This window comes from Cebus imitator, unplaced genomic scaffold (assembly GCF_001604975.1).
Source record: "Cebus imitator isolate Cc_AM_T3 unplaced genomic scaffold, Cebus_imitator-1.0 Scaffold128, whole genome shotgun sequence".
NCBI classification, from domain to species: Eukaryota; Metazoa; Chordata; class Mammalia; order Primates; family Cebidae; genus Cebus; species Cebus imitator.
This window is the reverse complement of record NW_016107443.1, coordinates 1,255,227-1,270,360: the sequence shown is the minus strand read 5'-3', so window position 1 is coordinate 1,270,360 and position 15,134 is coordinate 1,255,227. Positions and strand designations below refer to the sequence as shown.

Genomic DNA, 15,134 nt, shown 5'->3' with positions numbered 1-15,134 from the left:
AAAAAAAAAAAAAAAAAAAATGAATATGTTATACATTGTGGGGACTTATTGCCTGCTCTAATTAGTATACTTATTCCATCAGTGTAGATAGCCATTTCTGTTACCCTTTCCTTCACTTGACTAAGTTGTCTTTATTTCTGCACCTAGAGTAAACTTTAGGCAAAGTTCTTAATATACTCTGTGTTGGAAACTGTTTTTGAAATTTGAAATGTGGAGTTACTTGAATAAACCTGAATTACTAAAGAGAAACAATACTGACCATGACCACCGTTATGCTCCATGTCAGTTTCCATACATGGAGATGCAGTGACTTTGAAGGGTATATGGGCTTTACAATTAACATATTCGGCTTCAAATCCTGGCCTTGCCACTTCCAAACTGGGTGACCTTGGGCAAGTTAATGTCAAGTATGGAAATCTGTTTCCTCATTTACAAAAAGGGGATAATAATAGTACCTGTTTCACTGGGTTGTTGTGAAAAAAAAAAATAATAATAAAAGCAAAACACTTGGGCATTGTGCCTGGCCATAGTAAGTGCTATGAACATTAAAAAGTGTAAGCACCAAATACTTTGATTCAGTCTTGTTAAGTGTATAGTTTAAAGCACAGGCCATAAGTTTCCATGTCACTTAAGGAGACAGAGTGAAAAACTGATTGACACAGTACTTTTAAGAACGGAAAGCACTGACTTTTAGCTTCTACCCTTTGTTTAGAAAGACAAAGAAAACTGGAGAATATTTTATATATGTTAGCACAAAATTTAAGTTCTTTCTCTCCTGATTGAACATGTACTTGGTTGGTCTTACCCTAAATGATGAAACTGAGGGCCTAACACAGGAGTTAGTAAACTATGGCCTGTGTCTATACGTAAAGTTTTATGGGACCACAGCCACACTCGCCGATTTACATATCATCTATGCAGCTTCTGCACTACAAAGGCAGAGCTGAGTAGTGGTGACAGGAACCTGATGGGCCACAGAGCCCCCAGTATTCATCATCTGGCCTTTTAAAGAAAAAGCTTGCCCACTTCTCCTCTAGAATGAAAAAACCCTTATTACGCTGTCCATCTTTGCTTTCTCCATAGCACCTAGCACAAGATCGGCCTCTCTTCCCATCCTCCTCAAACTACCACATGAGTATCTAGCGACGTGCAAAGGTGACAACACTCAAGTATAAAAGAAACCAAAGTTTTCAAAATGCCATAAGGGGAAAAAAGCTTTATAAATAGGAAAACAAAGATCAACATTGTTAAGTTACAGGATTTGCCTTGTTTTACATTAATTTCTTTGGGGACAATTTGTTCTGTCTTTAATCAACACTTGCAGGTTTTGTTGTGTTTCTTTTAATGTTTTGCTATTTTGCTTCCAACCTCAAAGGCCCATCATCCCTCATTTGAATTTGAATGCATTCTTTCTTCCCAAGAAGGAACTAAAACGCAGTTAAACGTGGAAGGACCACAGTGCTCAAGATTGGGACGGCCTGGCAGTCACATCAGTCAGTGCAAAATCTGCATTTTATTAAAGACATTTGGGAAGATCCATTCAAAAATACATTGTGCTCAGTAAAAATTAACCATTTCATGCTGATAATGAAGGTTATCACGGAGTAGATATTTGTGTAATATTTACAGCAACAATAGAAATTTTACATAAGTTTAGAATGGAATTACATGCCAGAAAAAACTTGATAAGATGTACCAACACATGATACAAAGAGTTATAGAAACACCTTACAAATGGTTCATAATTCACTTGTGAGGATTTAAGTATTCAACACTTTAAATTCATTTTGGATTCAAAAATTAAAAAGATTAACAATCACATCATACCCTTGCCACAGTAAAAAGTATGGAATTACACTTTATATAATGGATTATAAAGTCTGTGCAATTAAGAATTTCCAATGAATCTTCATCTACCACATACTAGATGTCACATCGTTGTGGCTTATCCCTATTTTTAAGAATGAACAGGGTCTCAATGTCACCCTGCCCTGTGTCTTCTGAGATACCACCTTCAAGCTTACAAGAGACTGAAGAAACTCTGAATAGTTAGCTAAGTATATACAGAATAACTACCTGAATTCAAAATGGCACAAAGCAATTCTTGGAGATAGAAATTTGGGGCAATGATTTTGTTTGGTTTGTTTTTGTTAATCAATCCAAGTTTACAGTGAGAATTTACTTCTTTTAATCACCGTATTACCCCTCTAGCCTGACTCTATCGGTGACCAAAGAGTAAACAAGGGGAGGGAAACAGACTGAGGGCCAGAATCAACTGTGTATCTCTAGAGAAAACAGGTCTCTGCAAGCTTTGCTTTCCATTTTGGAAAACCTAAGCCGTGCTAGAGAACTTACACATTCTCCGGGAGGGTAAGCATCTTTTCGTTTTGTTTTTCCATGAAACTCTACAGAGTTCAAACTGGAGCTTTTGACAATTCTGGCAATAAACACTTTAGTCCCCACAACAGAGACAAAAGTCAAGGCATTTACCTTTTCTATTCCTGGGTTTCTTCTGATTAGACCTGAAGCAGAGGACTAGGACAAGCTGTCTACACCTGAAAGAAATCAGATCAGACTTTTGGGAAAGTAAAATCCCCAACCAAAGGAAGTCCTGAGGAATTCTTAGCAGTCTGTCAAAACAGAGGGGATGGAGGAACAGATAAGGCCTCTTTCTCCCTGATACTCTGTGTTGGAAGAATAACGAACAAGGCAACTTCTAATCTGCATACAACATGGAGACTGATTTTCAGATTCCAAAGGAGGATCAAAATAGGACCCAAGGATCAAATGGGGTTTCGAGAGCTTAACCTTGTGGGAAATGAAGGGCCTTGGAAGTGAAACTAGTTTCACGGCTGCAGTTTTCCTGGTCCTACAAATCCAGCGTGCCAACTATTACAATTTTTTTCTGGCAAAATGAGACAAACTTCCCTTAAATTTGGGAGTAAACAGTGGATGAATGAAAATGCAAGGCAGGTCATGATCATATTTAATAGCCTACAGTAAGTACACAGAAAGGTGGGGTCAGTGCCCGGAGAGGAGAAAGTGGAGCCAAGACCAAGCCTAACGCTGATGAATGAACAAACCACTGTGGGAAATGAAGATTCATGTAGTAACTGGCTCACACGAAAGCCTACCATTTGTATAGTACATTCAATTCACAAAGAAAAGATAGAATCAAAGGGGGCAGCAGGCTCAGAGTTTCCTAGCCACCCCACTTCTCCCACATCACATGTATGCAGATAGATGAGGGATTTCATTTTCTTGCATGGTTTCTTACTCATCGTTTCAGAGACAGAATTTTTCATCGGCTGAACCAGACCTCAAGATATTCTGTATCTCAGTTGGTCAAGAAGCAAAAGGAAGAAATCATAACTGCTTACAAGTTTGGTTTCTGGTTATTTTTGTAAGCCAGGCTTTTAAGTCTGAGAGGACTTTCTGGTGAGATTCTGGCCCTGGGAATTCGTGACAGGACACTTAAAACCTTTGTACTATCTTTTTTTTTGTACCTTTGTACTATGTCCCCTTTCAAAAAAAAAAAAACAAAACCAGAATTGTGGTTTGTTTAAACTATAAATAAGTTTTCTCTGCCTACACACTTTCTTAGTGATGAACTGAAGGAGGCAAGGAAATATCTCACTATTTTCTGACTTGGTTCAGTGTACCCTACCGCATTCCAAGTTCACAAAAGTATCAGTCTGTGGATCTTAGAACCCACACAGAGCTCAATATCCCACTATCATGCAGGAGGTAACAAACTTCTAGGCAGAAAAGCAATGCTCTCCAGGAAATATGTTCTGACCAGCAGAGAACGTGCAGATTTACTGAGTCCCAGCCGAGCTCCAGCACTGAATCACACTGAGCCACTGCCCTTGCTGAAAGAGTTCAGTCACCACCAGGTCCTAGGTGAACAGAAATGGACAGATCTTTCTACACACTTGAAAAGTAATCCTCTGGCCTTTGAAAAAAGCTGTACACTATGAGTCATTCTCAATAATACATGGCTAGAAGAAAATAAATGGCTTTTTTCCTTATTTACTCTAAAGACTAGTTTAAGAAGTGAGGATACTATGATCTTAACTAAGAGGGGCTGGAAAGGGAAAATGGGATAGCATTTCCTAGTATAGTCCACTAATTTTCAGATTAGGAACATGCTAAACTGGCTAACTCTACAACCACAACATACTTTATAATACACGGCATGACTAGAGACTGACCAGCATAGCTCTGAGCTTAGAAGTAAAGTACAACTGCGTAAGGTGAATCTTAAAGCATGTTTTAAAACAGATTTAACCAAAGCATACAGCACAAATACTTCTATAACAGCCACATCACAACCACCAATACAGACTTTTTTGCTTCTAATTGGTCTGCCATATGCTAATATATGTAAAGAGCTATTAAATGACTTGAATAAAAAACAAAGACATTTTCTTTTGGGAGACACAGCTAAAAGCCATGGATGCCTTTGAGCAGTTGGTAAAAATCATGCCAATCTGCCAGGCTGTTGCTTGCTTCTAAATATAAGCCTCGTGGCTCTATGAAAGATTTTCTAAGGATGCTAACCTAGAATTTAAGTTCTCCAACACCTATAAAGTAACTCTGGTCTCCTCCCAAAGTATGCACCTTTTAGCAGGCCCAAGACAATGGAAACGAACAACAGGATTCCAAGGATTCAGGAACAGTGGTAGAAGACTCTTAAGAGAATGTGATATTGAAGAATTCATACCTGCAGTACTGCAGCCTGAACAGAACAAGGACAGAGCCAAGCTCTGCAGACTGGTAGGCTTGGATGGTGTAGGGCAGGGTTTCTCAACCTCAGCACTAGTGGTGCCTGGGGCTGGACCACTGTTTGTTTGGGGGGCTGTCCTGGACATGGCAGGATGTTTAGCAGCACCCCTGGCCTCTACTCACTAGATGCCAATAGCATACCATCACCCCCAGCTGTGACAACCCAATGCCCCCAGACATTGCCAAATATGTCCCTGGGGGCAAATCTGCCCCTAGTTGAGAACCACTGCTGTAGAGTCAGCTCACTTGAGCCCCTCAGCATGAAGCACTCCCTTTCGGTCTTGGGCTCTAGAAAGAGGCTAAATTTTAGAGCAAGACCAAACAAGGTTCAGTTAAAGTTTATTTAGAACTTTCAGAGAAGAAAAACGAGGACGGCAGAGAAATAAAGGTAGAAAAACAGTGAAGCAGAGTTTCTTTTCCAAAGGAAATCAGTGATACTTTCATAAAAGTAACATAAGCTTTCATTCACCCTTTTTCTTCTTTAGGAAGTTAGGGCCAATAATAGGACATGGATGTCATAAATTCCCCTTCCTAAAGAAATGGCACAATTTTCTGACTTTAAATCAAGTCCTTTCTATCACGGATGGCAATCTTTGTGATGTCAATAATTCTTCATCAACAAGAGGGGAAAACAACAGTTAAAAGCTAAGAGAGGGCCCATAATGTCTGCGAGAAAACTTTATCGTCCCCCACCTCCGTGAGCAGGAAGAGAATTGTATGCTAGAAATGCAGATTGTAGTTCACTTACAGCTTATTGGATGAAAAGTCAGAACAGACAAAAGCTGAGAAGAGGATTAAAGAGCTACCTCAAACACTGGTTGAAAACATTTGTAGATATCTGTAGGTATTTTCTGGCTCAAATCTGGGAATGTACAAAAAGTACGTATTGATTCTTCAGCAATTAGGTTTACTTTGCTCTAGGTACGAAGGCAAAAATGCTAGCCCTTCTTTGAAGAACCACTATGAATAGAAATGTTCTGCAAACATCTGAGATCCCAGTGTTAGCAAGGATGACAACATGGGAAACCAGCCCCTAGGTGACAACGAGTCTCAAATGCCACAGCATGGCAACGGGACCGTGCAGTTCCTAAGCGCATAGCACAGTGAGAAGTCTTTCCAGAGAAAAAAGTGTAGTTTCTGGTTTGCAAGGGGGAATACAAGGTAGAGATCTAATATGAAAAAGAAGAGTTAAATACACACCCTTTTAGAGTCATTAGTGTCCAGGCAAAACTGCTGATGATCCACCTCACTTGTATCATCAAGCAGCTGCCTGGGAAAAGCCAGAACTCAGAGCTACCCACTGAACTGGTAAAAGAAGTAAGACAGAAAAAGAACTAAAGAGCATGCAAAACTATTGATTTGAGTCAAATTGTTTCAGTAATAGTACCCAGTCGAGTTTCATTTTAGTGCCTATTATACTTATTAGAATTAAATAAAAAGCACCTTAAAATAACTTATCTATATAATCAATACACATTATAGTATTTATATAAAAATGCAATATATGCACAATTTAAGCTTCAAGGAAACTAGGACCTTAGTCTTTATAATCTTCATAATCATCAGAGCTATGATGCTCAAAATCTGGGGGGAGGGTTAACAGTAACAGCACATTTCGATTATAGCTGACTTGATTCAGGGGCTGACACTCAGAATTTGAGGACAAGTAATAAATATGAGACGTTATCTCTTTGAGGGGTGGGAGGGACCTTTAAAAGTATTATTGCTAAGAGACTACTTCCAAAAATCTACTACTACTGATAGATGATGGTGCTGAGGTGATTTCCCTCAAGGATGGCCCAGAGGCATGGGAGGGTAACACTTGATGGCCAAATTTGATGATACTCAGGAGTAACATGGGAGCTGAAAGAGATCAGATGAGGGGAAGATAGGTCCTGTTCTGATGGGAGTGTGTATGTAACAGGTGTGCATGAAAATCTTGTCATAAATGGACAGCCCCAGGAAGAAAAAAATGGATACAGCAATTTTTTCTCTCTCTGGAATCACTCCAGGAGCCTTTTAAATATGGTACTGGAGAGAGCAATAGCAAAAAAAGCATTCAGAAATAGAAATGCCACACGTATATCTCACACCCCATCAGCCAAGAGTCTCCAGGACAGTGGACAGTATTCAGGAGCATAGAGCTGGTTTGCAAGATCTGCAGACAGGTACCTCTTATGACCTCACAACAAGGAATGTTCACTGGCAAATCTTTGGTCTATGCTCTACACTAATGCTAAGTGGAAGAGCACATTCTCTCTACAAAGACCCATGAGTAACACCTCAATCTATTCTCCCCTGTGTGCAAGTAATGTCCCTGGACACAAACAGGAACCAAGAGTGTGAGGACGGAAACCAGGCCTGCTGGAATTCTCACTGGCCAATTACTTTCTCCCCTGCAGGTTTGGAAAGAGATGCTGCACTTTGTCTGCTACCAAGGATCATGTCTAGAGGCTACTGCTGGGGCCTAAAAGTTGAGCAAAGTTCATACTGTTACAGTCACATGTAGCCACAATTCAACTCCCTTTATTAGAAGTATAATACTCACTTCATATCACAAATGTATAAAAATATGGCAGATAGTGTCATAACGATACTTTCTTTAAATGAATATATTTATAAAACAGATATTTACCATATATATATTTATATATAGAATAAAATACTCCTGATGCAATATATAAATGTTACTGTTTAGTTTTTATAGAAACTACCGTAGCTGTCCCACTGCTTCACAATGTTTCAAACAGCTCAAAATAACTTTACATTATAACATAAAAGATATGATTATAACAGTACAATATTAATTATAAATAAATGTTACAAATCCTATCAAATATGGAAGTTTAGAAAACAATTTAAGACATACAGTTCATCTGCTAACCCTTCAAAGGGATACTCTTAGATTACAATAAACCCCACATTTAGTCTAGGCAGAAAAAAATATGTAGTAAGGGCATCGGTCAACACGACTTTCCTATCCCTTGCAGTGCCAGGACACATCCTGGCGTTCCCAAGTTCAACAGAGATTGCACTAAAGCTGGAATGTAAGGGGGAGAAACTGGAAAGAATTTCTTCTTCCTCAATGGCACACTCTATCCATTCTCACACAGACCTGTGGGGAGTGGCGATCCCTAAGGAACTCCTGTGGCTCTAAGATCCCTGACTAGCGTTTGTGGCCGCAAGGAGCTCGACAGCCCCACACATGCATATTGCACACACCTTCATAAAGCTGAAAATATTGGCTCACCACCTGGCCCGGCCCATGCCCCAAGCCCAGCCCACCCTTCCCCACCCCTCCCCACTCGCTTGCCTGCCCACCCCTCCCCACACCAGCACAAATTACAAGGCTGTCTCTTTTAAATCATTCAGATTTGGCATTCGTGATCGATTTGTTCTGTTATAGGGGTGCCCATTTGGCCCACTCTTGGCACCCAGCTGTTCAGAGTAGGAAGGGCCCTCTGTGGCACTCCTGGTCACAGAGGACACGTGCCAACCAGGATCCATCTGACCTGGCAGCTGGAGGGCTGGCCTGCCCTTCGGTGCTGGCTCCTGCCGGATGTTGCTGCTCCCGCCAGAGGCCTGGCTCAAGGGGTGAATCCGAATTTCTGAGAAGGAATTTTTGGTTTGTTGAGCTGTTAAGGGCTGGAAGCGGGGATCTGAGGAAGCCGGGTGATTCGAGGTGGAAGACAGATGTAACAACTTGCGCAGTGATTTTAATGGCTGGCTCTGAAAGCAAGGATGAGAATACACACGGGATTCAAGTTAGAGCGACCATAAGGCTGGGAGGGAAGGGGGCTTAGATCTGAGGTGACTGGGCGTGGCCAGGAAGGGCAAGCTTGTGCGAGGTGGAGACAGTCCAGCCATATCTGTGCTTCTGGTTTTCTTCAAACAAGATTGTATTAGTCTTTAATGGAAAAACCTAGAAATCTAGACAAGACATACAGAGCTGGTACACCAGCCAGTCAAACGCCCAGGCTCATTTACCTGGTTGCATCCTATCTCTAACCAGGGGATCTCATGCTTCAACCAGCAGGAAGGAGAAAGAGCAAAAGAAAGTGTATGCTTCTCTGTTTTGAGAAGACTTCCCAAAGGCTCCACACAATGCTTCCACTTGTATTTTACCAGCTACAACTTAGGTACACAGCCATACCTAGCAGCAAGACAAGGTGAAAATATGGAATGTTTTAGTTAGCAACATACTCGGCTACAAGTTGTATAACCCTTTCTGTTCTTATCTCCCTGACTTACCTCTCTCGATATTGCAAAATTCAAATGCTCCCTTGCTGCACTTTTTGTTTTGAGAGGGGGAGGGTAACATTTGGGCATTAAAAATGCAAAGCACAGAGCAACATGCAAAACCCCAATATAACTATCTAAAGAATTCATTCACAGGAGACCTTCAATTGCTAACATGGGCTTGCAGTGGTCCACCCTGCCTGCCTGTCTACTGTGTAGCTGGACACCCCCAGGTACAGCATCATGTAGGGAGACTGACTTCAGGGCAGAGGGCAGGAGCCTCGTAGCGGTCTGCTCACTGGCCAACTCCTGAGCCTCATGCTCCTCAACGTTGAAGGACGGCTCAATCTCCTCTTCCTTGATCTCAGAAGAGACATGGCAAGCACTTGGAAATTCACAGCCAATCATGACTGCTGGACTCAGCCACTTGGGCTACAACCCTAGCCTTGGGACCCCTCTGGGGCCAATCCTCAGAGTACCTTTGCTGTAAGTGTCATGGTATAAGGGACATGCATTTAAGGGCTCAGCAAAGTTTGAATAAAATATTGACAATCTACAAGATCTGAAGGAACTAAGCACTGAAACCCAAGGTAAATGGCTTCAGAACTGACTCAAGCAGATATTGTTTTAGGGGAAAGTATTCTCCATCTTCATTCCGAAGTCTCTCCAAGAAAGCTTTGTGCTCCCTAGAGAAGACAGCACAGTACACTGTACACTCTAAGTGCTCAAAAGTGGCTTTTTAAAAATAATTAAATTGTATAACACAATGAAACTCCTGGTGATTATTATAGCCTTGACCACATGTAGCTATCAAGCAATTACAATAATCTGCATTCAGCAAGAGAAATAAAGTTACTTGAAAATAGCTTCTAGCCAGGGCAACCAGGCAAGACCCCATCTCTACAAAAACAAAAAACTAGCCATGGATGGTGGTGTGTGCCTGTTGTTTCAGTTACTCTGGAGACTGAGGTGGGAGAATGGCTTGAGCCCAGGAGGTCAAGGCTGCAGTAAGCCATAATCTTGCCACTGCACTCCAGCCTGAGTGATGAAGCCTGAGTGATCAAGAGCTTCTTGGCAAAAGAAATGGTTTCACAAAGAAAGTTCTAAAGCTCTCTATTNTTTTTTTTAAATTGGGAACAAAGAAGCAGAGGCTTGTCTCCATAGTTTGGATATATATCCAATAAACTTGGATATCTGGTTCTCTATGCTTCCACCACCCCCCGCTTATATTATGTTAGAAGCAGAATATATGAATGGTTGGGGCAAATAGAATGGGAATATGGGGAACTTCTGTGAGCAGTTCTATGCAACAGCTTACGGTTACAAAAGAGTAAACAGAGGTTGGGCACAGTGGCTCATGCCTGTAATTCTAGCACTTTGCGAGGCAGAAGCAGGTGGATCGCTCGAGCCCAGGAGTTGGAGACAGCCTGGGCAACATGGCGAAACCCCGTCTCTACTAAAAATTCAAAAAATTAGCCAGGTGTGGTGGCACACATCTGTAGTCCCAGCTACTTGGGATGCTGAGGTGGGAGGATTGCCTAAGCACAGGGAGGTCAACGATGCAGTGAACTGAGTTTGTGCCACTGCATTCTAGCCTGGGCAATGGGAGTGAGACCCTATCTCAACAACAAAGTAGTCCCCTCCCCAATCACAGAAATCTGTGACACAAGAAATCATAGACATAAGTAATCCTATAGCTTCAAAAGCTTTGGAGGATTGTCAGAAATTATAGTGCAGAAGAATAAAGGATTTATAAAATACTCAATATCAAAAACCAAAATGCTCATTATGGGATACTGAAAAGATATAATATTATAAAATTCCCAACCAAAATAGTTGTTTAAAGGAGATAAACCTCAGATACCTGAAAAATTTACTGATTCAGTTTCTGCTTATTCCTCCACTATGGAAGATAAATGTAACTACATAGTACAGTCTACTATGTAGTTCCTAATGCAACTGTTTACCTGTTTCCTGTCAAAAATAGCATAGATTTCAGGAGTTAAAATATTCTTTCAAGAAAACTTATCATACCTTTCAATTTGTACGCTACTACTTTTAATGAAACCATAATCTTCCCACCATCTCTGCTCATCCTGCCTGAAATGTTATGGCATGCTTCACTTTTTACCATGAATTATGGTTCTTTAGCACAGTTCATCTCTTTCCTGGGCTGTATTTGTGGGCTGGTACTACATCTTCAATTGCCTCCAGCTAGGTGAAGGCTAAAGGGAGCTTGCATTTTTCCCAGTAGAACATAGGTCATTGAAGCAAGATTCATTCTGGCTCACAAGATGCATCTGGCTATAACTGAGGGTCTATTTTGAGGAGGCGCTTAGCCTTACTGTAACATTGAGAGGTTAAGTTTCCTCTACCATGCCCTCCCAATTCCTCAGGACAGTTAGTGCAGAGTTGGAGAGTCTAGGAGTAGTGCAGGATCTACTTACTTGGGTCTGTAGATCTGAGATCTTCTCGGGGCGCCACTCCTTTGGTCTGCTGCTTGGAGTGCTAGTAGAATGAATGGATTTCTGCAACGTTAGAAGATCAGGGCTGTCGGAATTGGGTACCTAGAGCGAAATATGGACAAGCATTCAATAAGTCCACTAACAAGCCTAATTAAGATATGTAACCACACCCAAGAGAAGAACCAAACTAAAAAGCAAACCAAACCAAAACTCAAATAACCCAGTAAAAAAAGAACCCCAATCTCTCCCAATGTTCACAATGCAAGTGATGCTAGTTAAATTCTTCTGCCCTCTTAATAATTTTCCCTGCATTAGGAAAAATTGGCAGATGTCATGCAGCTTTGTTAAACCTCAACCCTTAAAGCATTCCCATGCTGTTAGTTTTAGACGCTGTAAGAGAGAGCAGTTAAATTGGGTTGTACCAGGAATTGCTGTCGTATCCTCATTCCATATTGCAGTTAGGTTATGAACCAGTTCAATAAAACAATTTTTTTTCCTGCTGGGAAAATGATCCAAACAATGTACTTGGTAGTGCCAAAGAAGTCTGGTAGGCTTTCAAGGATAGCAAAGTGAGAAAGTATGGTTTAGATCATATTCCCAAACCATTGTCTGGTAAATCTGGATCTAGCATTATGTACTAAGAAAATGCTGGAAATTTGTGCCACAAGTTCCAGATGAATGCAATTGGTCTATTCACCAGTTTTGGTGAACAGAGAAGAGTAATGTCGAATGCCAAGCAAAAGCCCTGGTTTTAAACTAAGTGACCAGCAAAAGCTCAAGCCAGGCAAGGAAACAAGCTGTTTTTTCATGGAGCCTGTTACCTCATTCAATTTGGTCAATTCGACTTGGCTTCAAAAAGACAAATTGCCAATTAAGTGTTAACAAACTGTGAGTCAAATGCAAAGACATTTGTTAACTGTAAATTTAATAGAATTCCTTACATAAAATACAGGCTTTTATAAATGTTATCTGCCAATAATTGGCTAATCACACAAGACAAACTAGCCTTTCACTAGTTTGTTTGCTTCACAGAATTTATGCTTCAACTTCCTAACTGATTCAGAAGAATGGCAACAAATTTATATCCCAGTGAATTTATGGAACTGGCTCACGTACTTAACTAGCATAAAGAGAATATGACCTCATGAAAATAAGACATGCTGTTGTCATCAGTAAAACAAGTTTACTGGAGCAGTTTTCAGGGCTACCATACATAAAAACGGGTACCATGGGTGGAGTGACTACAGGAAGCTTTTTCAAAGAAGAACTATGCTTTAAATGATTCTTTGAATTAAAAAGAGGAAAGAGGGATTTCTTGATGCTTGGATTCTCCCCGTTGGTGGAATCTGTCTGCAATATAAGATACAAATAAACTAATTGCAAAAAAAAAAGTGCTTTTATTGAAACTCCTAGCCCTTGGAAGCCCTCAAATTGCTAAATATTAACAGTCCTTGACAGAATCTCGGTGCTGTGCATGTATAGAGGTTCTGTGTTAGTTCTCACCTGAACGTGAAGATGTCAATAATGCAAATTCAAGACAAGCACAAACTTCTTCTAAGTATATAACATGAGATCATGATCAATACCTCTAGTAGGAATGCTGAGAGACCTAGACATACCTACTCACATTAAGCTTATAAAATATTAAATAATTTTACTTATTATCAGAAATATGACTATAAATAATTGTGCTAAAGAGCTACTGATACACTTCAATCTTCTCCTAATTGCTAGAGAGGACTTCAGTAAGTAAAAATTCTACTATGTAATTTGCCTATTAGGAGAAAAAAATACCCCAACATACTGGAAACCCTTTCGAATTTGGTCAACTTTTAAGCCAGAAAACATCACTAGGAAGAGGTATTGATCACTGTGGTGGGATACTAATGTTAAGTAAGAGGCCTTGTTCTATACTGCGAGAAATATTTACCCAACAGAAAACATCTAGCATAATTCAGAATACTGGTTTTCAAAGGGAAGAAACAGAAATTTCAATATTTAAATGGAAGCATCATCACAAGTTGAGATACTAACTAACTAGGATACAATTACCAAGTTGGCAAAGTCACCATATGCTCTGAGGGCTTATGTAACTCTGGATATGTAACTGAAGCCAGATTTCCCAAGGCAGCTTCCAGATTTACTTGAGTCGAAGCAGGCACCTTTACAATACAGAATTATTTTTTTGGCACGACTTTTCCCTGTTTTGGATATCTCAATTGTCAGAGAACCAGAATGTATGTGAAGGTATTCAGGTATTCAGGTCATCTTTTAAGGGTGTGTATAAAAAGAGATTTGAGTAAAACATCCCATAAATTTTCCTGTTCCAATGACAAGGAACCCTGAGGAAGAGTTTAACTTGAATTGCTAAAGAGGCCAGAGAAGAGATCCTAGAGGCTCTCTAGGGAGGCGGGTCCATGGTAATAAACTGAGCCTGGACTTGGTATTTAGGAGAGCCCAGTCCTAGTTCTCCCAAGTGATCATGTAATTTTGGGCTTCTAAGCAAGCCCAAGACTTGCTTGGGCTCAGTTCCTATACTAGCAAATAAAAACATTCAACTAGATTTAGAATCCACCTCAGCTTAAACACGTCACAAGTCTCTATGTACACTGGGCATCAGATTTTTATTCTTTTAGGATCTTATGCAAAGGCCACAATGCCTTAAATCTTTTGAAGCTTATTCTATTTAGTTTATTTTTGCTGAGTTCTAGAAAGTAAAAAAATAATTAACTATTTACATGCTCATTCAAAGAAGGCAGAGTTAACTCAATGTCAGGCTTAGGAGTCTGAGGTTTGGAAGGCTGTACTGAGCGCTCTTTGGAAATCCCAAAGCCCTTAAATTTTATTTTTCATTTAATTAAAAGATGCAGAGGTACAAACAACTTTTGGTTGGTTAGGCTTAAGGCATTATAGCCTATGCAGAGACATTCTGCAGTTACTTTATATATCAAAAAGGAAACTTATGAAAGCCTAATAAAAAGTTTAAGTGGAGAGGATGTTAGAGAATATTTTTCTTTTTACTTCTAATCTATACTACTAAAATGCCTAAAATTTAACTAAATTCTGAATAGTAAAGTCAACATGTATACTCTACTTGTGCCAGAGTGAGCCAGGGACTTTAGGTTTAATGTTGCTCTACAGCAGATATCAAAATCTAAATCTATATACAAAAACACCTTCAATTCCTTCATCTTTCCTACTTCTTACCACTTAATCACCCCACCATGGCTGGAGACCTGTGGTTTAGAACAAAAACCACAAAATAAAAATACCAGTGGTCAGGAGGTAGCCAAAGTTTATTTCTCACAATAGAGAAACATGTTCTACAGACAATGATACAAATTTATTAACACTTTCAATATTTTAAGTATTCCTAGGTTGAATCAGGTCTAATTGTTCACCCAGTCTAAGTAACAAACGTAGTAGAATCTGAGTGGCATTTTGACTTGACACTTTAAAAGTAAGCTTCAGTTAAAAATATAGGAAGTTTTTAAAAATGAATACTTCAGAAACATTATACAGCCATTAGGATTCAAGATAATAAAGTTTTTGTAGTAACGAACATATTCTGTGCATGTAGATAAACTGTTAAAAGCCAGAATACAAAATCCGTACTAAAAGCCTATCACTATAATTTAAAAC

The 15,134-nt window shown here is 39.9% G+C and overlaps 1 protein-coding gene across 3 annotated transcripts in view; it reads right to left on the bottom strand.

Moving 5' to 3' along the window:
- Nucleotides 1-15,134, bottom strand: part of CDKL5 (cyclin dependent kinase like 5) — a 213,136-nt gene that overhangs the window by 17,621 nt on the left and 180,381 nt on the right. The window contains exons 17-19 of one of the 3 annotated variants that reach the window (XM_017540632.2): nucleotides 12,720-12,842; nucleotides 11,475-11,594; nucleotides 1,494-8,517 (exon numbers count right to left, since the gene is read on the bottom strand). In XM_017540632.2, the coding sequence (XP_017396121.2) occupies nucleotides 8,131-8,517; nucleotides 11,475-11,594; nucleotides 12,720-12,842 (630 nt within the window). In that variant the 3' untranslated portion in view covers nucleotides 1,494-8,130. Of the gene's footprint in view, nucleotides 1-1,493; nucleotides 8,518-11,474; nucleotides 11,595-12,719; nucleotides 12,843-15,134 lie in introns of those variants that run through there. The other 2 variants (XM_037742797.1, XM_037742796.1) reach the window with 2 other exon arrangements.